At 41.9% G+C, this 26,306-nt stretch overlaps 1 protein-coding gene across 1 annotated transcript in view; it reads right to left on the reverse strand.

The window, feature by feature from the left end:
• The window catches only part of arhgef7a (Rho guanine nucleotide exchange factor (GEF) 7a), a 38,790-nt gene extending 13,089 nt beyond the window's left edge, over positions 1 to 25,701 (reverse strand). Inside the window, 13 exon segments of the mRNA XM_080498469.1 lie at positions 2,155 to 2,301; positions 2,419 to 2,478; positions 2,555 to 2,693; positions 6,179 to 6,301; positions 6,534 to 6,629; positions 6,772 to 6,866; positions 7,535 to 7,623; positions 8,004 to 8,205; positions 8,804 to 8,937; positions 9,086 to 9,170; positions 13,831 to 13,914; positions 25,209 to 25,494; positions 25,596 to 25,701. Of these exon segments, the coding sequence (XP_080354595.1) occupies positions 2,155 to 2,301; positions 2,419 to 2,478; positions 2,555 to 2,693; positions 6,179 to 6,301; positions 6,534 to 6,629; positions 6,772 to 6,866; positions 7,535 to 7,623; positions 8,004 to 8,205; positions 8,804 to 8,937; positions 9,086 to 9,170; positions 13,831 to 13,914; positions 25,209 to 25,373 (1,419 nt within the window). The 5' untranslated portion in view covers positions 25,374 to 25,494; positions 25,596 to 25,701.
• Between the last annotated feature and the right edge of the window lie 605 nt (positions 25,702 to 26,306).

Genomic DNA, 26,306 nt, shown 5'->3' on the forward strand with positions numbered 1-26,306 from the left:
CTCTCCCTCCCCTTGTGGTCGTCACGGTCACCGCCTCGAACCCAACGCCTGCCTCCCTCTGGCATCCATTCAAGATCATTACACCCACTCACACTGACCCTTCAAGGTCCGCCGCCACCTGGTGGACACTCATGGTCATTACATCCCCACTCAGACTCCCACACACACTCTTTCTTTGAACAGTGTTTCCTGTTTAATAGATCAGATCTCCGCGTCAGATGACGTTTATTACTTGATACAAATTCAAAAACCTAATTGTGTAAATAATCATGATTTCAATATTGCCCAAAATAATCCTGATTATGATTTTTTTCCATAATGGAGCAGCCCCCAAAAACAATTTTAATATTATTAGAGAAAAAGTTAATTGGTGAGAGGGAACTGTACAGAACATATTGGTAAAATCTGTCGAATCACAAGTGGGAGTATAAAAGCACAGAATTGTTTCAGTACGTTGTTGGTCCTAAACACTTCTAGGGGTTGTCAAATATAATGTGTTGATCTGTTGAATAAATTACTTTGTTTTGGCCTGTAGAAATATGCATTTTTTTCCATGAAGAACAATTCAAGTTTTCACAAAATTCCAGTGAAAGATGCTCTGAAAGTAACTAACTGATGGATCTGATGGAGATCCAGAAACAGAAGAAAAAGCTGCGACAACAGGCATGAAAAGAATAAACACAACAATCCAGGAGCTTCACAGACTGCTTGTCATAAAGTCCCGACACAAAGATATAAAGAAAGAAATACAAAAAAAGGACTGTCAATAAGCACGACTTCTATTTTCAACCCAGCAACTCAAGTTGTTCACAAGCTAGTGAATATGAATTATTTTCTTGGACCAGATGATGAATAATCATGATTAATCCATGGTTCCCCTGTGGATAACTTGATTAAATCTTTAATTGTTCGTTTCTATTATTAGCCAGAACAGCACTGAGACACACTAGTTAGAGCAGTGTGGCAGTAGCACCATCAATATACTGTCCAGGCAAACAGAAAAGTTCAGTTTTCCACATATATTTAATTTTAAAAGTAAAAGTTTTACTTGTTTTAGAGATACTACACAAACCAAATTAATACAAGCTTTCTAAGATTTTCTATTTGTCATGAAAACACAGTCCCTCAAGAATTCATAGTTATCACAAATTAAAATTAAAAAATGCTTGAATGTTTCTGTTTTAACTTTTATGAATGAAAATATATCAGTACATACGAGTAATAATCGTGAACTTCAAAATAGCATTTTAGTTTTCTGAGATGCATCTAAAAGCTCAAAGCACAACAGCAAAGAAGGTATCGCACTTTAAAGGACCCATATTATACTAAATCGACTTTTCTGTGCTTTAAACGTCATAAAAGTGCTATTTGGGGTTCATATACATCCCCAAAGTGCTTTTTTTCATTGATTCCTTCAAGCTTGAGTTCGAGGGCGATCTTTCTCTGTTCTAACTGGTGGGGGAGCTCAACACACTGATTCAATTTGGTGACGGGGCACAGAGCTGGAGAAGCCTGCCTCCAGGAAGATTGAGAGAAAATGTGTTTTCAGGTGCAAGTATGTGTCCACACTTCACCAAAGACTGCTTCCAGAACTACGGGTACTTTGAAACTGGACTTACTCAGAAGTTCATCTTGAAACCTGCTGCTATTCCCACAATAAAACACGCATGAGCATAGGATGGACTGTGAAACATGAAATATAGCAAAATATGGGTCCTTTAAACACATTTTCATCTGAATCAGAATATTTTTTATTACCAGGTTCTATAAAAAAAAAAAAAAGTTACATTTCCACAGTACGAGGAATTGTTTTTAGCCATTAGAGACCTAGAATTTTGAATCAAACATTAAGTGGCAGGTCATTAATGGGACAAACTAGGAGTTCAGCACCACATTCTGCTGCAAGCGTTATTGTGTAAATGAAGTGAAGGGACTGAAACAAATGCCTGTGCTCATAGCCGAGTCAGCACTTTCAGGCCTCGCGTTTGTTTCTCACATGTAACCAATTTATTATGAATCTCTGAGACAAACTGAATCAAAGTTTACTGATGGATGTTCAATGCTGTATTAACAGTAGGAATATAGAACATGTTAAGACTCGTGTGAGTGTTTAGATGACTGTTGGTAGTATTTTGCAACAAGTGGTGTGTGTACCTCTGACACGTGGCTCTGGACTAAGACCTGGCTCATGTAGATGACTGAGCCCAGAGTTTTGATGTCGTCTCCTTCCCACAGCCGGATGGACTCGGTGAGAATCTGCAGCTCCAGCTCCTTGCGCTTGCGTACCTCCTGGCACTGCGCCTGCCGTGATGGGAACCGACAGACAACTGCTTCAAGAGTGGCTTTTAATTCAATTCCCCCACATATCAATCTGGTTATGTGACGTGCCTGACTAGGAAGGAAGTGAGAACAGCTTACAGAAAGGTTTTTGAAAGTCGCCATGCACTTCTGAATGTCCGGCCTGTCGGGATGATTCTCCTGGATGGATGGAAACATGTTGCTCATTGAACACACTGCGTAGCACAGGCCTTGACTTTTGTGCATCAACACATACCTCCATGTGCCTTTCCAGCTCTTTGAGTAAGGTGGGGTATTTGTCCAGTCTCATAAAAGGTTTACTGAGGCCTGTGGTCAGGGTGAGGATCCCCGGTGTGACTGCCCCGTGGCCCTCCATGAACTCCCCCAATACTTCACTGCAGGAGGATGAGAAAAGAGAAAAACTCCGTTATTAAGATTCCCTTTACATTGATGCAGAGAAACTAGACACGGAGGACTTTTACACCCTTTGTGTACACGCCACAGCAGACCTCATTTGGGTTGCACACACCTGCGATCAGGTAAAGAAGGCCCGACAGAACTTTGCTTCCGCAGAGAATTCAGAGAAACTCGCCTCCTTCATCATTTCGTAAGCTTCAAAAAGACTTCTGACATGTTGCTGCAGCAAGAGTTTCTTCAGACATTTAAACTGGCAAAATAATTAAAAAGTCAACCGAGACCGTTGACATCACCTGAAGCATATACAGATTTACAGAGCCTCATCATATACACCAAAACAACAGCTTTTACCAACAAGCAGTCAAACTTAATACATGTTCTGAGTTTAGTTTTCAGTTTAACTTAGTTTTCTTGCATAGATATTTTAGTTGTCTGTACATCGTTTTGCGTTTTACTTGTATATATTCTATTCTGTGTTCATTTTAAATATCTGCTGCACAGTATCTCATTGTTTCTTCAAAGGAATAACAAAACACAACATTTTCAATTGGCACTATACAACTTTATTCAAACAAAATCACCAATATAATGTAGGCAATTAACTCTTAGCCAAAAAAACTCTCACACACATACGAAAGCAGCTAATAAATTCATTGTCGATTACTCCTGTAGAGTATTTTTTCAACTTACTGTGGCTTTAGAGAAGAGCAGAAAACACGCTGTTGTATTATTATTGTCATTTTTCCACAATTATTTGAGCAGAATTTAGTTTTTCCCCATTTTTAGTCACACTTACAGATTAAAAAACAAATCTATGAAGTGGACAAGTTATGTTGACAAACAGCAATCTTAAATAATAAGACCATAGCTGAAACCTAATTTGTTGCAGTTTAATCAAGAAATTACACAATACTGAATTATAAAAATGCATCTTATATTTATAGTATATTAATTAGATAAATAAGAACATTTCAATTAAAATCTACATTTGAAAAAAGGGCTAGTAATGAAGCTTGACAAACTTTTCTTCAACACATCTCTCTGTAACTGGATACTGTCTGGACTTTCTCGCTTGTCAGCCAGAAAAGGAAACAACACCTCCAACAAGCCACAATGAGCAGGGCCCCCTGCTGTGTGCTTGGCCCCACCTCAGTTCACCTGGCTGACCCGAGACGACCCGGCCAGATTCACTCCAACCACAATATTGTGTGTCTGAAGACGCAGACGTGGTGGGTTTGAATCAAGAACAGAAATGATCGATGTCTTCAGCCAGGAAGTGGAGGCACTGCCTCAGAACATGGAGAAAACTAATGAGATGAGTAATGACTTAAGAAAAGGCGGCTGCATCCACAAAAACTGGTAAATCAGTGATCGTGAAATATGTCGGACAGTCGGTCATTACCGATAAAAATGCCCTTGGTCCGGTTAATATCCTCTTAAAACCGGTCTCATGTCCGAATTTATTTCATTTATCACTCTCAGGGCTGGACATTAAGGCTTGTCTGAATGCCCGGGGCTCGTAAAAGCTTTGCTCGGGCCATTGAATCATTTTTATCTACCCACCTTGCCCGAACAAGTTAGTGGTTTGTTTGCAATATTTTGACGTTTCTTTTCCGATCCAACCTGCGGAGATTTTAGATCCATGAAGCCTCGTCCGCTTCACTGTTGCTGAAATGACTCCAGAAGCAGTGCTGCCAGATCAGATTGACAGTTTCCAGCCCAACCACATCTTAGAACCCACCTATTCCAATAAAAACCAGCCCAAACCATGAAGTTGCATGTACCATGAACCAGCACAATGTATTTTTTTTTCCGCCTGATGTAAACGAAAACCGCCCAATCTGGTGACACTGTCCACAAGTGTTTCCCTGCTGCTGCTCTGCAAAATGTGGAATGGATTTCCTGAACGGAGGCAGGTCTCAATGAGACACGGAGTAATGAGTCAGGAAATCCATTCCATGAGGAGCCAGCGAGGAGGCTAGGAAAGTTAGCATTGTGGCTATCATCCTTTTCATGACAACATCTCGCTGTTTGGACGTATTTTACGTTCAAAAAACCACAAAGCATCGACGTGGATGTTTGCAAAGCTGTCGTATAGCAAGGCGCTCTGCCACCAGACGTCACCATTTTAAAATGCCAGCTGGCCGAGGAGAACAGCTCATTCCTCCGCGGTAGCAAGCGATTCTCCATGTGGCTACGTCCTACTCCACGCTTAAAGCGTCAGAGCTGAAAACATTCTGTTTGTGCTGCGTTGCTAAATAATTTCTCCAGGAATTAATAAAGTGATTCTGAGGTTTTAAGGATGGACCTAGTTTATTATGATAGGATGACGTCACACAGACCCCCACATTGTCCAAAGGGAACAAAAATAGTTTGTACTGCTTCCTTTTCTGACCTTATACTAACATCAAGTTGTCTTTAGAGAGAATACATGTAAACATTTGTACATTTCACACTTTCCTGTGGAGACAAGTTTATTACAGCCACATATAAAAAAATATTTTCATCACACTTTATTTCGGTCCAGTAAAAACAGCATGATCACTGGACCAGGTAAAACATTTTGGCACTTCACGATCCCTGTAAATCAACACAACTCTCATTATAGAAGCTGAGAAAACAGCTAAGAAATACAAATGCAGGCGTGTACGGAAGGCCTCAACAGTAACAACCATCCTCATCATCCCTCTCATGACTTCTTTGCACTTTTGCTTTCTGAAGGAAGACATGAGAGCAGCCCTAAACCTCTTCATCTGATTGACCAACACAGCAGCCAGTGAGAAAGCGCTCCTTCTCTTACATGTACAAAACGCAGTCAAAGTCGTTAAGCATTAAGACATTTCTCAATCGATTTGTTGTGTTAATGCGGGAGAAGCCGTGTGGTGAAGCGGCTGATGGTCACATGGAAAAGAGAAAGAGGTCCTGTGGATGTGTGACAGAGCCGGTGTGTCAGACGGACTGGTTTCTGTGGTAACTGTGTACCAACTGGGCCAGCGGTTGATCGCAGCTCACAGCAGATGTGAGAGATGAAAGAGAGACACATAATACTACTAGGAATAGTATATAAAAGCTGTTCCACAGTATTTATGCAAAGATTTTTTTTCCTCCACTACATGCAGTCTTAAAGATTTTTTACTTTGACATGTACATTTGCCCAGTCAATCGTACACCAATGGCAACGGCTGCCATGCAAGACGTTTCTCATAAAGATTCAGTTTACTTAATTAAGCCATTTCTCTCTATGTCACCTGGAGTAAGCATTTAGATCATGCTACTCCTGTGCTCTTTTTAACACTGATAATTAAACAATAGAACCAATAACTATAACTGGAACAACAACTATACAACCGGTCTCCATCAAAATGTCTTGTCATAAAGTGTCAATAGCACAAATACCTGCTTCTATTTCTTATGTAAGAAGTTGCAATCACTTGAACTCAAAATAAAGATCAAACCGATGTACCTGTACTGGGTGAGGACATTTACTGCAGAGGGATGGTTGGAGCAGTAGCCAATATAGAGAGCTTTCATCTGTGGCATGAGGTTGAGGAAGAAGCCACCCACCCTTTGTTGGGTCTCTGGAAGTCTAAAGAGAAGCAAAAAGATATTTAAGTAAACGTTCTGATCTCAAGAGAACAAAATGGCCATTTGTCACAAGCTAAAAACTTTACAAAATGCAGGAAAATGCTGTGATGTGCAGAATTTGGTCTAAGTCAATATCCCCGCAGTACATGCAGTTTAACACTCGAGGTCTCTGCTTATCCTGAGGCAGTGAGGATGATGCTGCAGTGTTGCTGTGTGTGCAGGATGAGACTAACTTGGTGCACTCCTCTAGCGACTGAACAAGCATCTGCTGGAAGGTGCTGATCTCCTCCAGGTTTCCCAGAATGAGAGCGACGTCCAAGCAGCTCAGTCTGCAGGACAACAAGAGAAGACACAGCAAGATGGTGACGACACAATCGGCACATGGAAATCAGATTAATCAAGATTTATGTGACAGAAGAATCCCACAAGCACAACCTGCTTTACTGGCTCAGATCTATAAATGAGTCTTACTTGTCAATGTTCTGAAGAGGTCGCAGATAGTTCGTCAGGAGATTCTGAAGATCCTTGGAGTATTCTGTCTCGGTTTCTAAAATGTTCTGTAACACCTAAAAGAAAAAAAAGAAGAAAAAAAAAAAGACAAAAGCTGGTGCAATAGATGTGCTGCTATAGATGAAATGACAGTATTCTGACAGGTTAGTGTGAAAATCTGAATAACAAAAGCATTCAAACTATTAGATATTAAGTGAAAAGGTGATTCTAAAATGTACACTTGGATCCCATGTTTGAGTAATCATATTGGCAGCGATAAACCACTATGTTCATTCACCTTTCTTCACATTATGCTGCATTTTATTACTGCTCATATGGGTTGATGTCAGGCAGTTGGGATATTCTTGTTAATATTGTGCTATGCAAATAAAACTGCCTTGCATTAGTGTAAATAATGAGTGTGTCTACATAATAAATTCAATATTAGCAAACCATAACCAAGAAGACAGTTCCTCTCAAGGAGGAAACACGGGAAAGATAAACAATGGTGATGAGACCTTTGACTGTGACTTCAATCCTGTGGTCTCAAATTGGAAAGTGAGACGGATGCAGGGCAGCCTGAGATTCACATCATCTGCTTCCCTGTAGCGTGCAGTGTGACCGCTGCTGCAAACGGTCTCCCAAATCCATGTCACGTAATGTCGCAGGCCTTCAACTAATAGGGCTGCTGAAACTGCAGGTGATTTATAGATATGAAAGTATAGATGCAGACATGCTCTCCTACCAGGTTATAGTACGTCTTGCTGATTGCTGTAGTGTCGAAGCCTTTGGGGGGGCTCTTGAGGGTTCCAGACTTGGGAGACACTTGTTTGTCTACGGCCAGAAAAAAGAAGAGACGAGTTAGAGTACAGAAAAGTGTTTCAGCAACAAGAAGCTCTAAACTGATGTACGTCCATCAGATGGTCAGTAAGATGAACTGGACCGTCATTTTTTTCAGTACAAACATTTGTATACAATCTTCACACCAAACAGACAATGTGCTAATGATTTTTGAAGAGTCTGATCACAAACAAAAAAAAATATATATATTTTGGCAACATTTCTGACTTATACTGAGGAAAGGTAGAAATACATGAGAAGCACACAAGTCTCTCCACAGCTTGATTCAACAAATCTAGTGTCCGAGTCAAACAGTCAAACGACTCCATACGTTTCAATATAAAAAAGGGACAAACAGTAATCATGGTACTCACCCGAGCCTTTGATCTCACGCACATAGTTGCTTGGAAACCACCCGGTCCTGCCACTGAGCATCCCCTCCCACCAGCCGCCCTCCTCCTGACGCGTCACGCCGATGATGTCCCCCTTGTTGAAGGTGAGCTCATCCTCGTTGGTCTGCTGGAAGTTGAACCGCGCCTTCACCAGCAGCTGCTGTCCACTGTTCTCGGACATGTCCTGGATGGACGAGGCGGAGAAGCAAACCGGCTTTTTTTTTTTGAAGCATCGTACGACAGTTCTTACACTTCTATCAATATTGTACGTTTGCAAGTGTGGCAAATTAAGTTTTAATTTTTATCTGTTTGACTTTTTATGTGTTATTTCCATTAAAAAAACAAAAAACTATACCTCCGTAAACAAGGCTGTATCGATTTGTAACAGGAAAACTCAGATTTGTTCAAACGAAAGAGTGTGAAGGCCCATTGTTCTCCTATCGGTTACCTCAAGAGACGAGGTGTAATCATAATAACAGAAAATACTACACACGGGTGTGTGCAGCCTGGAACTTTCCCTATATAATTTACTGGAATGAAAACAGTGACAAAGCATTAAAAAAAAAATCAATCAATCAATCAATGCGCTAATTTGCTGAAGTAACCACTTCAAGTTATTATTGATTATTCATTCCACACCTCTCAGACACTTGCTCATCCAAAAAGAAAAGCAGTGAATGCTTACACTACCACATTTTTATTTGATTGAATAATATATGGCAGGTAGTTAAGTCTTTAAATTCCACGGTGTGGTTGGTTCATATCCACTGCGGCCGCCTTACCAGACTACGAAACTGGTTCTGCAGCAGCTTGGAGGATCGGCCCAGCGAAGCCTGCAAGGACAGAGACTCAAACGACTTGATGCGGAGAGCCGAGGAGTGCCGGGCGCACACCGAGTCACTGCCCACGCCGATATCTGAACACAAGACAGCAGAATAGAAATACACCAGACCTGGTAGCTGGAGTCAGCACCCACACACATTATCAAAATAAAACAAAACAAAAAACCACCCACATGCATTCTACATACATTTGTAATTTTATTTCAAAATTTTTTTACTGACCTGCTGTCTCTTTATTCAAAGCAACAAGGCTGCTCAGCACCTTTGAAAAGTTCAGTCCCAGCAGCAGGTCGCTGGCCTCAAACGGCTGTGGAGGGAAGCCAGGACAGTGTCAGTGGCAGAAAGTCATTGATTCATTAATTTCCCATTTAGACCAGGTCGCTAATTCCAGCACAGCAGAACTGTGTCATGAGTTGGCCGCGGTGCATGCGCTGAGGAGTTCATCGATGAGTCCCGTCATCTCTGACGGCCGTAATGGGGAAAAAACACAGACGCTCGGCAGACATCGGTGGCTGAGCAGCGGCTACAGACGACACCATTCATTACAAGTGGTACTGGAAGAACCCAGCTCCGAGAGCGAGCGAGAGAGTGACAGACATTCATTCACTAATTCACCTCAAAATGCAGTTATTTGTACTTTACTCAATAAAGTTGTTATAGTGCCAGTTCTAAACTTAAAAAAAATAAATAAAAAAGTGACAAGAAAGTTACATTTCCCACGATTGAGTTCTATGATCCTTCATCAACTCGAAGATATTCGATTCATATCAAAACAACAGGGACGAGTGACACTTGATTGGTTTGCTGATTTTTCTAAATCACCGATTGGAAAAAAAAAAATACAAAATACAAAATTTCAAAATTGAAGTGCAAGTTACTTGCTGGACATTCTTTACCATCATTCATTAACCTCACTTGCATGTTATTGGACTATGAAGGGAAATTGGGAGTAGCTGGAGAAAACCCAGCCATCAAGAGAGACAACATGTGAACTCAACATGGAAAGCCAAAGAATTAAACACTGGGCACTTATACGACAGACCCCGACTTACATCTAAATGCAGACATATAAAGAACTGATGGTCCCTTTGTGCCCAACAGGCAGGAATCACTTCAGAGAAAAGGTATACAGTAAAAGCTCGAAATATGTTATCTGGGTGATAGAATTTTAGTACTTTGAAAGTATGTTTTGGTACTTCTGCTTAACCAAAGATGCTTTTTTTTAAAAGACAAATATCTTTTTTCAAGTCAAGTGAAGGATGACTACACTGATTTGTCGCATATAGAAAAGTTGCCATGTAACTTACTTAACCATATCATGGTAAAAACTGAAAAAGCATACACGTACATATTAGTTTACTCAGAAATATGCACGATTTATTGTAATCCAGCCAAGCGTCGGCACAGATACAGACCGATACCATACAACAACATGTCACAAGAAGTGATTCATCATGTATGCAGATTATAATCAGGCTGATTAATTTTCTCCTGATTCACCTGATCAACTCACCAAGTAAATATTGCAGCACTAATTATGTAGAGCTTCTTTCCATCATGTCCTATGAAGTACTTTCAGTGTTGTTAATGAAATAAACGCTACATGTGATGACTGTTGCATAGAAGTGCTCTGTTTATTTGCAAAAAAACTAATGTGGTGAAAGTTGCATCAATGACAGAGGTGTGTGTGCGTGTGCGTGTGCGTGTGCGTGTGTGTGTGTGCGTGTCCTATGATTGAAAGGGCACCTGAACTGGAGGTTCCCTATATTCTCTTTAATCCTACGACCTGAAGTTGAATGAAACATTTTAGAAAATTGAAAGACAAACAAATTAAACAAAGACGACATCAAATAATTAAAACCAAACTTCAATAAGTCGGTACTAAATCCTGTGTTAGCACTGAAGACTGAAATCGCAAACCACATTCAAGCTCCTACTTTTGGTTCCGTTATCAACACGGTTGAAGATTAGGAAATAATAATAACAACAACAATAATAACAATAATATTACATTTGTCCCTCAGCTGCAGTTGAATTGTAAACGCTATCTGTATCACCATCACCACAACTCTCATTGGCCGGCCAGCGACTGCGTCTCCTGCGATGACTGCGGTCGCTTTCTCTTTTCCCTGAGCAACTAACAACGTGGAGTAACTAGTTACTCTCGCTTCAGTTACTTTGAGGATGAGTGGCTGTGAGGTGGGAGTCACTTCCATCTTCTGCTCTGATTGCAGACGTGTGCTCCGGGCGATAAGCCAATGAATGTCTTTGAGAGAGCGTGCGCCTGGAAATCACAGTGTTGGAAGTCTGACTCTCCCTGGTGAGGCATTCCGGTGGAAGCGCTTTCTTCCTCATCCACCCACAAGATTCAAAGTAGAAATGTTTTTTTGTTCTTCCCACCACTATATCTGGATAGCGCGAGCTCTTCCTCCACCCTGAAGTCACATTAACACATGACGAGTGGCGGCGCATGAAAGACTCGAGCGTGAAGGTAATGACTAATGGTACAAGCTTGGGCTCGTCTGCCGGGGTCTCAGCGTCACAGTGGAGGAGGGATCCTCAGAGCAGGTTGAGACAATAACACAACACCCCTCTGTGACTCAACACGCTACAACTGTGCAACAAATCACCCCCACACTGTAATGATGCATGGGATGAGCACGTAGCAGCGCGGGGTACCACAACAAACCGCCCCGTATACACTAGCATATACACCATATGGCGACATGGTAGACATCAATGTGTGAGAGTACTCCAGTAATCCTCCACATTAATGCACTACAAGATTGTATACAAATGTACATCCAGGACACAAGTCTAATTACTTATATATACGCTATAAAATAATCCAACGCGTTTCCTTCCAGCTGACCTTACCCTCCGAGGTTGTTCCCTTTATTCCTCTCAATTTCTAAATAATAGCTTTAAACATGTCGCCGATCCATTTTCTGTACGGCAAAACAGTGAAAGGTTCTTCCCTGGCCAAGTTGGTCACCTGACCACGCTGCCGCTGATCATGTGTTTCAGTTACTGAAGACAAAAAGCCTGGGTAAACTGAGCCTGACGAGGTTTGGCAAATCTGATTAGAGAAATCAGACAGGGAAATTGTGCGTCTTGTGATAAACAAAAGCTGCTGCTGTCTGTGTAAAGCCCATGCACCTCACTGAAATCAACTGTATATATATATAAGTTGAAATAATGTCTGATGAATATTTCCTGTTATAAATTCGTCCCACATTGTTAGTTAACAGACAAAGATCTTGGTTTTACTGCCGAGCAGGGAAAGGCAATGCCCCATTTTGGGTATCTGGCAAAAACAATGACAATATAGAATGGAAAATTCATTCTGTACAGTTCAGGTTTGTCGTTCATGGACACTGCGACGTGGCATAAAAGTAGATTAAAAAAAAATTAAGCTGGACACCCTTTACAGTGACACTGCTGCCGCAGATATATGCGATCAAGAAAATATTCTCACCTATGGATAAAAGGTATGCTGCATTTAGACTAATGTTTATATGTATATGTATATGTATGTATATACCATGTTTGACATTCAAACAGCAGAGCAAACAAACCTCTCATTATTTAGATTAAACACTAGCTTGGCTTTATTGGCAAAGGCAACGATCACTTCCTGTGGTCAGAACCATTAGAGGTTAAAAGATCAGTAGCTGCAGCTGCCCGAGTTTCAAACACAGTCTGCAGCACGTGAACTTAACTAAACACGCCATCCAGCACATACCCAGTTGGCATATTCCAATTTAAATTTAAATGTATTTAAAGGAAGCTGGTCAGTTCTCTCTGTGCTCTACATATAAGCGGCCTCCGCTCTAATCGGCTGTCCTGACGACCTGGGGTCAGAGCCAGCAGTGCTCAGAGCGCTGGAGAAGATCCATCTTCGCTCCACAGATGGTGAGGAGGAGAACTGCCATGTCCCAAATCAGTGGAATTCTGCTTTGGCCAGTTCACTCAAAGAAAGCCAGTTGCATATATTTGATCACAAACATGAGTGTGACAGAATGAAAAGGACAGGGTGAGAGTGTGTGTAGCCAAAAGCATTCCGCTGGGAGCAAGACCTCAAGGAGTGGATAGGGTAAGAGGAACCGCAGATTATTGCCGCAACCTGGTCCGTGTCGCCAGCCTAAACAAACGGAGATCTCCCCCAGTCCAATAACAATGCACGTCTTCTGCTCTCCCTATAATGTGACTGCTGAATGGCGTGTGTCGGACCAGCCCCACCTCTGGCCCAGTCCCTCTGCAGGCAGAAGCTGTGCTCAAACACTGAACTTCATTGTCGCGCTGGGAAGGTTCAATGACCCCCCCCTCTATGGCACTGTCCAACACTGGGCCAAGACAAACACTGTGTCCTTCATTTTCTCCGGATTACAGGGTTATTCTCACTGACCAAACCTGCAAAATACTTCTCTAAAGAAATGAACAGGGAATTCCTCAATCTGTAAACATTTATATGAGGCAGTAACTATCACGTTAAGACCAAACCTGCCTCCATAACAGCTGTCCTACGTCTCGGTGGCTGCAGTGGTGACATGATTCAGGTGATACGAGGAGGTGGCCACAATACAGTCACGCATAAGCCAGGCTTAGGACGTGAAGCACACGATCCAGGCGTTTTTTGTCTTTGTTTTTGTTTTTTTTCTCCAACATCGGTGTTACTCTGACAGGATTTAGTTAGTATGGATGCTGGTAATAAAGCAGAAGTATCGCTCCAGAGCGGTCAGGCGAGGCTCTCCTCGCCGAGCGATGGTTGATTGTTCTCGGCTGCTTATTCCCTCCTCCTCCTCCTCCTCCTCCTCCTCCTCCTCTTTCTGTCAGGGACTCGTCCGTCCCATTCCATGGACGCATTGTCTATTGTGCCCCTCCGAACCGCTCCGTAGCACAAACACTGTCCTAAATAAAACACCAAAATAAAAACACGCGAAATGTGTGCTTTAAAGAGTGCTTACCTCGACGCGAAACGCCGTGCAGCCCTTGAGAAACTCCTTTATGTTGCTCAAGCACTCGGCGTCGTTCTTCGGATCCGGGTAAATCTGCACAGACGGAAACGCTGGTTTAGAAAGAGAACTTCCACTTCACGCTTCGTTTTTCCCCCATTTGGCTCGCGCGTGCGGCGGCCGGCCGAAACGTTGGTGGAGCTTTTCAATAGAAACAAAAATCTTCTCGTGCTTCGACGTCAGAAAGAGAGAGAGAGGGAGAGAGAGAGAGACGCTCAGACGCACGACGCAGGATGCACAGCGCGGCGCGCAGCGGGGAAGTGCAAGAAGCTGCCTGCCTGGAGGAGCTCTGGGTCGGGGGAAATGACGTGTATAAACAGGGATCCCCCGCCGATCAGCACACAATCTGGACGGATAAATACTGTTACGTGGACTGGAAAAGAGCCCGGCTTTCACCTTCTGAGTGCAATATCCATAAGTAGGCCGAAGAAGTACATTTCATAAGCCTACAAATCAAGAAGGGTGCCAAATATTGATCCATATGCTTCTTTCTGCAGTCAAGCTCCTCCTGATTCCTCTTTTCTACAAATGTCCAGAATCTTGGAACATTCTGGGTCATCACTTCCTCCAATAATGCTTACTCCCTGACTTTTAACTCTTTTTATTTTTTGTAATGAAAATCCTCCAGAATAGAATAGAATAGAATAACTTTATTGTCATTACATGTCTCCTATAATAACAGAACACGTGCTGCTCAATTTGTGCATCAATATAAAAAGCAAAAGAAATTGTACACATAAGATAAATATAGAAATATAAAGTGTAAAAGCGGTGAACTCCTGATGTGCTTCAGTTGCCTCAGGGGTTTCATGACAACCTCCCTCGAATTATATTTGGATCAATACAAAGTTGATCAAGTCTAATCATTTATTAAAAAAAATAAAAAAATACATATTGGCTGGAATCACACCTTTAAATCTCGGGGTGTCAAACCGGAGTTAAATGCTTACAAGGATGACCAATTCTGATCACTTATATTGATGAAAGGAAAAAAACAACAACGAAAGAATTTCAACTGAAATTTGTGTGCGCCTCTGAAATATGGCTGGTGGAAGTCAAAGCTTTGCAACGTGATCAAATCTTATGACTTGTAACAAGTTTATTTCTTCAACAAAAACCACAATTGTCATAATTTGTTTCCTGTTTTTTTTTTTGTGTGTTTTTTTGTACATGTTTCAGTAATTCCATCCATACAAACAGCTACAGTGACTCATGAAAACACTCAGGGTCATCTTAACACTTTCCAATGGAAATTACTCGACAACAATAAGCAAACTTGACACTGGTAAACGGTATAAAAACCGGTAAGCAAACACTGTTCAACAATCTGTATTCCAAAACAGGTTTTTTTCTTCCATTTCTTTTTTAATCAATGAAATGATCAACACTTTAAAAAAGCTGTTCAAATTCAATCTTGGCATACTCTGCCTTTGGCTGTAGTCTGTTGGGATCAGCTCCAGCACCTTGCAACACTGCGTTGGATTAAGCAGAATAGAAGATGAGATGATCTGATGAGAATCTGAAGGAGAATTGCAGATTTTTTTATGAACAAAATTCAAGGTTGCTGATATTAGGTGTCATAGAACCATGCGTGTAAATGAATAATTGATGTACTTATATTGCAACAGAACGAAGGCAAAACTTCTGCCATTTATATGTATTCTATTATAAATATTCACTATTATACCAGTCTGGACCAATTCAATTCAAACTATACTAAAATAAACTTCACAATGCAGTTCCAAACATTACCGTCCTAATGACTCAATGTCTGCCTGGTAAACAGTCATATCAGTTCCTAACTGCAACTGAAGACATCACATAGATAAAACACATTTTATTCCAAACTATCTCTCTAAATATATAAAGGAAGTGTCTTCATTTTGTTTTCAATACATGACAGAAAAGGTGATCTAACTCACCATTTCATACAAAAAGTTAATGAAAATGGAGATCGACATTAACCTGGGTCTTTCCTTATTAACTTTTTGTATTTATTTATTTTCTAAACTGTGTAATGTAATATATAACGATATATAGTATTCTTCAGCTTGTACAAAGAATGCTTTTGGATTATGGGAGAATGGTGGTCAGAAAAGGTGATTCTTCTTCTTTAAGAATTGCTTACAAATACACACGTCCATTAGATGTTTGGCTGTCTGAACATTTTTCCAAATTATTCTGGCCGGGACTTTTACTGAGCAACTTCAAAAGCTTGAGTTACTTTCGACAGCCATTGTCTATGACATGTACTTCAATGTATTGTGCTTCAACACCGTCTCACCTAGACCAGGAGGTTCAGCCGGACAGTGTTGGACACAATCATAAGTCAGGAAATCCTTTGTCCTGTCCATGATGGCGAGCAATCCGGGCCCACCTCACTTCACTGCGTGGACGATGTTTTCCGATGCTGCGCCCTTGTTAAACCATTTTAACAAGCAACATGTTTCCCTGAATAGTTGAACCTTAATATCATCGGTTCACAAAACATTTCTCCATTAGTGCCGAGTCTCAGGGTCTCTTGGCTCAACATTATGCATGGACTGATTCAAGCCTGTAGCTGTTGAATTTTGTATTTTGGAGTCAACTTGTCTGGGCATTCGTTTTGAGTGAGCATAATCAAAATCATAAATTATTCCCATTGGTGTAAAATTAATGAAAGTGATAATTCATCGCCTGACTGGCCGAATAGGATGACTTGAAGTCAATTATTCTTGATTTAAGGCCACCTCTGCTTTTGTAAAGCAGGGTTGACATCAGCAGAGGTGACTTGTAGCGAAATCCAAATGTTTGCATATATTTCATGAGCAAAGTTCGACACTGGACTCAATTCTTTCATTGATTTAACTATGGATGTGACGACTCCTTGTAGTCATTAGCCTGAGGGTTCGTCTACATTTTCCAGCATTACTTTGCTCATGTTCCATTGCTATAGTAAGTAAAGATATGAAATATCTCAACTGTCTAAATGTTGATAGGGTCAAGCACTCTGGCTTCTATTTATATGTGTGTGCATATCAGTACGAGAAGATTTTCCTGCCTTTGTGTGTGTGTGTGTGTGTGTATATATATATATATAAACCATATATATATGGCCATCTCTCCATCTTCTGATCAGATACAGATGAATAATACATGTGGAAGATAATACATGTGGAAGTGAGGTTGGATATGCTTCCATATCACGGCCTTGCATCTGTGCAATATGATGATCGGAGAGGAAACTGGGGAAGCAACGGCAGTGAGGCGAGCAAGAAGTGTCTTTGTTCATCTTTGTTCAATAAAGTAACGTAACCAGAATCCAGCGACTGGCATTTGGTCCAGATTTGTCCCGCATCTCCCGCTTTGTTTTAGCCAAACGCAGAGAAACAATTCAGCAAGAATGCGATAAAACTTGATGTGATTTCAATCAATCCTCTACTGGTTTTAGTTTGCGGACTGGGAAAAGTGGTGTTTCACACCCACACCTGAAGAGCAGATCAGTAGCACTGCAGTAAAACGGCTAACAAAGTTACCTCAAAGCTAAAGCATCGGGGTAGATTCACACAAACGTGCTATCGGCTGCAGAAATTCTGTCTTGGGGAGCGACAGACTTTCCTCTTCGACGTTTCTCTTCAGATAAACACTGCGGCAGTTTAGATATTGGATTATACACGTTTCTAAATAAAATTTGAGGTTGTCCTTTTTCCACTTACTTTAAATGTGAGCATTTTCAGGGTTTACTATTGGCACTACAACAAAACCAACATAGTTAGACAATTTAGGAAGATATTATTGTAACGTTTAAAAGCCCAGCCCAGTTGTGGTCAAGCATGTGGCCTCTTGTACTAAAAACACCCCTGGCTTTAAAGTATAGCTCAGTGTTTATTCTTTAAGCGCAATTACTGTTGTGACTGTAAGTCTACAAAATGCAAATTAAGATAATCATTGTCAAAAATAGATGGAAAATAAATACAGATAATCAGCCTGTGTATGATTTTTTATTTGTATTTTTTTTTTTTGGGGGGGGGGGGGGACTTCCAACATGATCTCTATCAACAATACAAATCTTGGCAATCACAATTATTAAAAACAATTCAGTTTATATTGATGTTTTTTGAAATCAACTTATAAAGGACCCAAATAGTTTGTTATTGTTGTTAGTTTTTATTTTGAAGGTGCTGGTATTACTTGTTCTTCCAGAAGTTACATTAGGAAATTGCAGCTTTTATTTTGAGGGGCTATAAAGCCGGAAGTCCAGTGAAATGAGGCAGAAACAGCAGAGAATACAAATAAGTTACACTTTATAAAGTTTATTTTTTCACAGCACCTGGTTGATAGAGGCACAAGGTTTGTACACATTTCGAGTACTATGTAGATGTATTTGTTTGCAGTTTGTAGTCGTTTTTTGTAGTCTCTTATACTCGCAAGATGGAAGCCTCTGAAAACTTAAATGGTAAAGACTCAGACCAGCCGATAAATGACAATGTCAAGCCAGTGAAAAGGAGGAACCATGGTCACTCAAGGATTCCCACAGAAAAGATGCTGGCATTTCAGACAGAGGAGGCTCACAAAAAGGAGAAAGGGCTCATACGTCTTTATGAACAATGGAAAACTCAGGCACGAAAGGCTCGGGAACAGCTTAAAGAAGACATACCTGACATCCAATTTGCACCTCTTATAGATACACTACAAAGCAGTACAGAAGATATTACCAACTGTTATGAAGATATCAGAGATCACCTGACACCATCTAGTGAGACAAGACGTCGTATTGATGCATGTGAGACAGTCACAAGGACATTGTCAAAATTGCCTATGAACAGATCTCAGGTGTTGGATGGAGAGTTTGGCAGTGAAACAGTAAAACATTGTCTTCGTAAGCTGAGGAAGAAATATGTTGCTGGTTCAATCTATGGCTCCACAATTACTCTGCCAATTCAACATTCATGAAATTCAAGCCATTCCTCTGCAAGCTCCATTGTGGCTGCTAAAAGAGCAGATGCTGCAGCAGAGTTAGCAGCAAAGGAAGCAGACTATGCAATGACATTGGAGGAGGAAAGACAAAAAGAGAAGATTCAGCTCCTCGAAGAACAGCAAAGGTGAGATCTTGAAGCCCAAAAACAAGAGCTTGAAAGACAAAAGGCTGAGAAAGATGTCAAAGCTGCACGAGCTAGATTGTTCGGTTATAATCAGGAAATAACACAGGAGGAAGGTGTTTTCTCAGCTAATACAAACTTTTACAGTCAGCAATGTGTCTCTTCGTCTCAACCTGTGATCTCAGCTCCCTTTCAGCAGCCCAATTTTGCTCCAACTGTTGCACCTCCCCCAAGGACAGATGTGTCTTATCTTGCTCAGACGGTGCAAGATGCTATTTCACTAAACAGACTCCCGATGCCCGAACCACCTGTGTTTACTGGTGATCCAATTCACTTCATTGAGTGGGAGGCTTCATTCATTGCACTCATAGACGGAAAGAACATTTCTTCTGCTGACAAGCTGCATTATTTGAGAAGGTATGTAGGAGGTCCAGCCAGAAAGACTTTGAATGGCATCTTTTTCAGAAGTGATGTGGAGGCCTACAACGATGTATGGAATCGTCTTAATCATAGGTATGGTCAGCCCTTTGTTATACAGCAAGCATTTCGAGAAAGACTGGCACATTGGCCAAAGAGTCAGCCAAAGGATGCAAATAATTTTAGGATGTTTGCTGATTTTCTTCATGCATGTGAAGAAGCCATCCCTCATGTAAAAGGCCTTGACATTTTGAATGACAGCGAAGAAAATTAAAAACTGGTGCAAAAGTTACCAGTGTCATGGTGGAATCGCCAAGTCACTCAAGTTATGCAGAATGAGCAGGAATATCCAAGCTTTCAAGATTTTGTCACATTCATGCTAATGGGAGCAGAGATCACTTTGCAACTCCATCACTTCCTACCACGCTCTTCACACAGCAGAGTCTCATACGGGCAAGCATCACTTTAAAGAGAAAACCAAATCCAGTGTTTTTGCTACGCAGTCAGTTACTGAGAATGACAGAGAAGTCAAGTAAAACATAGATGTAAGGCCGCCATGTATGCTCTGTCAAGATACCAAACATCATCTGCATGCTTGTCCTCAGTTCAAAGAGAAAACACTGGATGAAAATAGAACTTATGTAAAGGAAAAGAAATTCTGCTTTGCTTTTTTGAAACCAGGCCACGGTGCAAGCCATTGTCGTCACAGACTGTCATGTGTCACGTGTAAGGGACCGTATCCAACCTGTCTCCATGATAATAATTTCAGAGCAAAGCAAGCTGCAGTCTCACACCAGAACCCCAGAGACGACGAAGCAACAACTGTCTCTCAACAATGAAACTGAAGAGTCGTCCAATAACACTTCAATGATTGTCCCAGTTTGGGTTTCTTCTGACAGCAATCCAGGTACAGAAAAACTTGTCTACGCTCTGCTCGACACACCAAGTGACACAACCTTTATCGAGAAAGAAGTCAGCTACAGCTTACAAACCAAGGCAATTCCTGTAAAACTGAAGTTAACCACCATGCTCGTCAAAGATGAAATAGTGTACAGTGATAAGGTTTCCAGTCTCAGAGTGCGAGGTTACAACTCAACAGTCCTCATTCATCTCCCTTCAGCCTACACTATAGATTCCAGTGAATCGAACACACATTCCGACCTGTGAAACAGCAAGGCAGTGGAGTCATCTCTCAACAATAGCAGATGAAATCCCACCACAGCTGGATTGTGAAGTTGGTCTCTTAATAAGATACATCTGCTCAAGGGCACTGGCACCACGGCAAGTAATCTCGGGAGGAGATAACGAACCTTACGCAGTTTGCACAGATCTAGGATGGAGCATTGTGGGTTGTGCACCAGCTCATCTTGATGAATCAAGCAGCACTAACATATGCCACAGAGTAGCTGTCAGAGAGCTTCCACCAGTGACTCAGATGCCCTTAAGGTTCTTGAGCGTGACTTTAAAGACAGCGGCAAAGACACCAAAACTGTGTCTCAAGATGACATCCGATTCCTGAACATCTTAGAGGAAGGTATCCAGAGAAACACATATGGCCATTTTGAGATGCCGGTTTTGCATGATGGAAAAATGGAGACCTGAGTACAGAGCAACAGGAGTACCGCATGAAAGTTCACCTTTGTGGCGCTGCATTATTAAGTGGTTGCGCCAATTATGGACTAAATTATCTGGCCAAGGAGAATGAGAACCCGTTTCCTCTTGCCTCGCAGTTTGCAAATCAGTGCTGCAAAGCAGACCGTCGTCAGAATGTGCCATTGAAGTGGAGGCACTGGACCTTGCTTTCAAAGACCCCATCATGGAGAGAGCCTTGGGGATCCACTGGCACATTGAATCGACACTTTCAGATTTCAAATCTGTTTAAAGGACCAACCAGCAACACGTCGAGGTATTCTGTCCACAGTTGCATCCATTTTTGACCCCCGAGGGCTCGTGGCTCCAGTCCTGCTCACAGGAAAAAGAGTGTTACAGTGAATGTGGGATGACCCTCTGCTTGGTGAACTCCCAGTTTGGAAACATTGGAAAGATGATCTTGCAAATTTGGAGAAAATCAACATACCTCGCTGTTATGTTGCAACTGACTTTGGGAAAGTTGTGAAAAAAGAACTACTCCATTTCTCTGACGCAGGCACATATGGATATGGCCAGTGCTCATACTTGAGATATGTCAATGAAGATGGAAGTGTTTTCTGTGCTCTGGTAACAGCAAAATCCAGAGTAGCTCTCATAAAGGTAACGACAATCCCAAGGCTAGAGTTAACAGCTGCAGTGGTTTCAATGACAGCAAGCAACACTTTAAAGGAAGAGCTCGGTCTTAAAAGACACTGATGAAAACTTTTGGACTGATTCTAAAGTAGTTCTTGGGTATATCAACAATGAGGCACGGCGCTTCCACACATTTGTGTCGAACAGGATACAAAGGATACACCTCAGCACAACTCAACAGTGGAGATATGTTCCAACAAAAAAGAACCCTCCAGACCTTGCTTCAAGAGGTTCAAATGCAAGTAAACGCTGTTCTTCAAAGTGGTTCGCAGGGCCTCAGTTCTTATGGGAGAAGGACTTACCTCCAGCTGCAGAAGTGCTCACAGAAACCCCTGTGGGAGATCCTGAAGAAAAAAAAGTGCAGACGCTGAATGTACAAACCAGAGCAATCAAGCCTAATAGAATGTTTGTCAAAGTTCTCTTCTTGGTACAAAGTCATGCAGGCTGTTGCGCATCTTCTTCGATGTGCCCGGGGCAATAAGTCAAAAGATCACAACGGTGGAAGAACGAGAAAATGCAAAGTGTGTTATCATAAGAGACCTGCAACGACAGGTGTATCCACAAGAGGTCAAGTTGCTCAGCAACGGAAAATGTCTTCCATCTCAAAGTAACCTTTACCACCTGGATGTTTTTCTTGATCAATTATCAAGAAATCTTGATCAACTGTTGCTACTCATATGAACCAGTGTGTCCAATGTCGAAAACTCAGGAGATTTGCTGAAGAGCAGCAGATGGCAGATCTACCATCAGAGCGGGTTAATCCATCTCCACCATTCACCTATTGCAGAATGGACCATTTCGGTCCATTTCTAACCCGACAAGAACGCAAAGTGAATTAACGTTAGGGACTGCTTTTTACCTGCCTTTGCTGTCGAGCTGTTCATATTGAGATGTTAGATGACATGCCAACAGATGCCTTCATTAATAGCCTTCGATGTTTCATTACCTTGAGAGGAGCAGTGGCTCAAATACGTTGTGACCAAGAGACTAACTTTGTTGGAGCTAAAAATTTGTTGAATGCAGCTTTAATGCAACTGGATGCTAACCATCTCACCACATTTCTCGCAGAGAAGCAGTGTGATTTTGTGATGAACGCTCCTCATTCAAGCCACGTTAGAGGTGTGTGGGAGAGACAGATCTGAACATTTAGGAATGTTCTGCGTTCCACACTCGCACTCTCAACAAACAGACTGGATGATTCCTCCCTGTGGACATTCTTCTATGAGGCTATGGCTATTGCCAATGGTCGTCCGCTCACAGTCAATAACCTAAGCGATCCAGGCGGTCCTGAGCCACTAACGCCCAATCACCTGCTGTCCATGAAACCTTTAGTTGCCCTACCACCACCTGTCACATTCATAAGAGAAGACATGTATGCAAGGAAGAGGTGGCATCAGGTGTAATATCTTGCTGAGCAGCTTTGGAGCCGTTGGAAAAGAGAATACCTGTCCAATATTGCCACCAGGCAGCACTGACACTCACCAAGGAGAAACTTCAAGGGTGGCGACATCGTCATGGAAAAGGCTGAAGATCTTCCAAGGAATGAGTGGAGACTGGCCAAAGTTGTAAAAACAGTGGCTGTGAAGATTCGTCTTGGAGACCAGAAGATGGAAAAGAAGAGACAGTGTGCTAGCAGGCCATCTGTTGTGGAACGCCCTGTTCAGAAGCCAATATTGCTTCTATAGACTGTTTGATAGCCCTCTTCACTCCATAACCATATCCTTTCTAGTATGAGGTGTTAAATGTATGAACAACCTCATAGATTTGTTGCTATAGTGTGTACTTTAGTATTTAGTAGAGGTCAAAGGTAATTCTTGAGAAAATTATTTGTGTTTTTACTCCCAACATTGTTTTGAGAAACATGCATAATTTGGTGGGAGTGTGAAGGGATCCAAATAGTTTGTTACTACTGTTCGTTTTTATTTTTGAAGGTGCTGGTATTACTTGTTCTTCCGGAAGTTACATTAGGAAATTGCAGCTTTTATTTTGAAGGGCTATAAAGCCGGAAGTCCAGTGAAACGAGGCAGAAACAGCAGAGAATACAAATAAGTTACACTTTATAAAGTTTTTTTTTTTTTCAAAGCACCTGGTTGATAGAGGCACAATGTTTGTACACATTTCAAGACGATGTAGATTTATTTGTTTGCAGTTTGTAGTTGTTTTTTGTAGTCTCTTTGGGTTTAAGTCAGAGTGCTTATGCTAATGTTTTCTTCATTCATTTCTTTTAGCTATTACGGTGTGTACATGGATGTGGAAAAGATAGGTTTTTGTGTGAACAATATAACTTTGTGAACCATCAGTAAAGGAGTCAGGTCTTCAGTCAACCGGGGATGCTACACAACTTATTTGTGGTAAATCGTCTCTGGCCTCAGAAACCCCATTTTAAATGTGTTTCTGCATGTCCCACACATGGGGCAGCAGCAAGAGTTTAATATGCCCTTCCACAGCACAGTGATTTAACCTATCACAGATTCCAAGTTTTGGGAAATCTTCTTAGTTTTTTGGGAATAAAACACATTTAATCCGCTATATGTAACAGCAGCAAGCTGGATTTCACCCATCACAAGGATAAATAAATTAATCTCTCAGTTCCTGTTTCAGACGTAATTCAGGATGCAGTCCCATCATTTAAGGAGGCTGAAGTTTCATAAACATCTGATGCGCTTCTGTCTGCACAGAAATGTGCAATTCAATCAATTTGAAGGAGGAAAATGGAAGAAACTGTTCGCCATTTCACATGTAAATCATCGGGATTGTGAAAAGGTGCAGGCAAGCTCTGAGCGGAACATTTGTCCGGGAAAACATTGCCTCCTTAAGGTGGTTTTCTTAACGCACACGCAAAAGACTGCGCTGTGTCTTTAAAAGGGGAGAGAGGGGTCCATCTCCGCCAGTGCGCCTTTGCAGTCAATGGCGGCTCACTCCTACAGCAATGGGCTGTGCTCAGATAGCCACTCATCCCTGGATGGTTATTCTGTGTGCACTGTGTGTATTAAAATACGTTGACATACGAGGCGCATCGTCCTGGATTAAAGAGGAATATAAAACAGGCGCTTCAAGCCACAACGCGCTCCTGTTGTGCGTTTTAGACGTGCCTTTAAATTCATGTCGAAACTAGGCCTCCATCGTAAAGACTAATAAGCGAGACAAGGTTCAACAACACCCCTTGATACATTTGACGACTCAATATTCTGTTTGCTGCAGTTTTCGGAGAAGATCCGCAAACAACGGCCTTTCTCCTTTAACGCGCCGACATGTACCAATGTGTGTGTGTGTGTGTGTGTGTGTAAGTGTGTGTGCGGCCACAGTGCTGCCATCGCAGACAATAACATGGACTGCCGTGACCTACAAAAGAAATTGCCTCACGGATCAGTGGGCAGAAAAAGAGGCCAGACAACAAACCGCGTCGGTTTCACGGATCCGGGCTGCGCGCAGCAGACACTCCGACGGGGCGGGCGGGTTTCTGGGTTTAATGCGGGAGCGGAGGAGGTGGGGACGGGGGGGGGGGGGGGGTGTGTGTGTGTGTGTGTGTGTGATGATGTGTGTTGCTCTTACTTTTTCTGTGGACCCCGGGCTGAGCCGCTCCAGCAGTCTGCACAAGACCACCCCATCTTTCAGGGAGGTCTGCAGGAACGCTTCGGGATCCGAGATGGTCTTTTTCGGCGATTCCAGCACCCCGAGCGTAATCAACCACGTAACCGTCTGTTCGGCCGAATTCATGTCCAGAGACAAGCAGATCCTCCCTCAACAAAGACGCCGTGTTTTGCTATCTGTACAGCTCACCGCCCAGGTTACGATGTCATCTGTGCGTTATGAGAGAAACAGCATTAACCCCCCCTCCCTCCCTCCCCCCCATTAATTAATTAGGAAACAAACGGGGATAAAAGGATGCATAAGATGTGTGTGTAGGGAGAGATGCTGCAGAAGAGCCAGTATATTCACCTCGGGTGGATGCAGATGACGGCTGGCTGGTGTGAATTTGGCAGGTCTGGTTTCTTCCCTTCAGTGGTCTGTTTTCCCCCCCTCGAACATGGAAAACTGTCAGTTGCGGTTCGCTGTGACGCGCCGAGGCAGTGGACTGCATACATGCGCATCTCAGCCGCCGGCAGCCGCTCGTCTATTGGATGACATCACAGGAGCGGTACAAGCCAGTCCAACCAGTTGTTAGAGCACTTCAGTGTGTCGTGAATAGGCTTTCACTGCACGGCTTTGCATATCCTGCTCTTTTATCCGTTTATTAGAACCGCGCCACGGGGTTATCTGTTGTTATCTGCTGTAAGCTGCGTTTTTCTTTCTTTCTTTCTTTCTTTCTTTTTTTTTTTTTGGACAGGCCTCAATTCAAAAGGGGAAGCAGCTGTGCAGACACGTCACCCGCTTATTCTCTATTTGAAGACATATTCTGAAAGAATAAAACAGCTCTAAGTGACCTCTTCCTAGAAATTAAACGTGGCGCTCTTCATTATGTAAGGACAAATATATACATACAAAAAACTGTTATAATATTTAGTTCACCTCCACTGAATTACAGCAGCGATTTTGTGTATAGAAACTTTATATGGAACTTATAATGACTCATAAATACAAGTAAAATGTAGTGACTCCCTAAAAGCATTATTATATTTATTAAATGACTTATTGAGAAATAAAATTTAA

The sequence above is a fragment of the Blennius ocellaris genome (assembly GCF_963422515.1).
Source record: "Blennius ocellaris genome assembly, chromosome: 6".
Taxonomy (NCBI): domain Eukaryota; kingdom Metazoa; phylum Chordata; class Actinopteri; order Blenniiformes; family Blenniidae; genus Blennius; species Blennius ocellaris.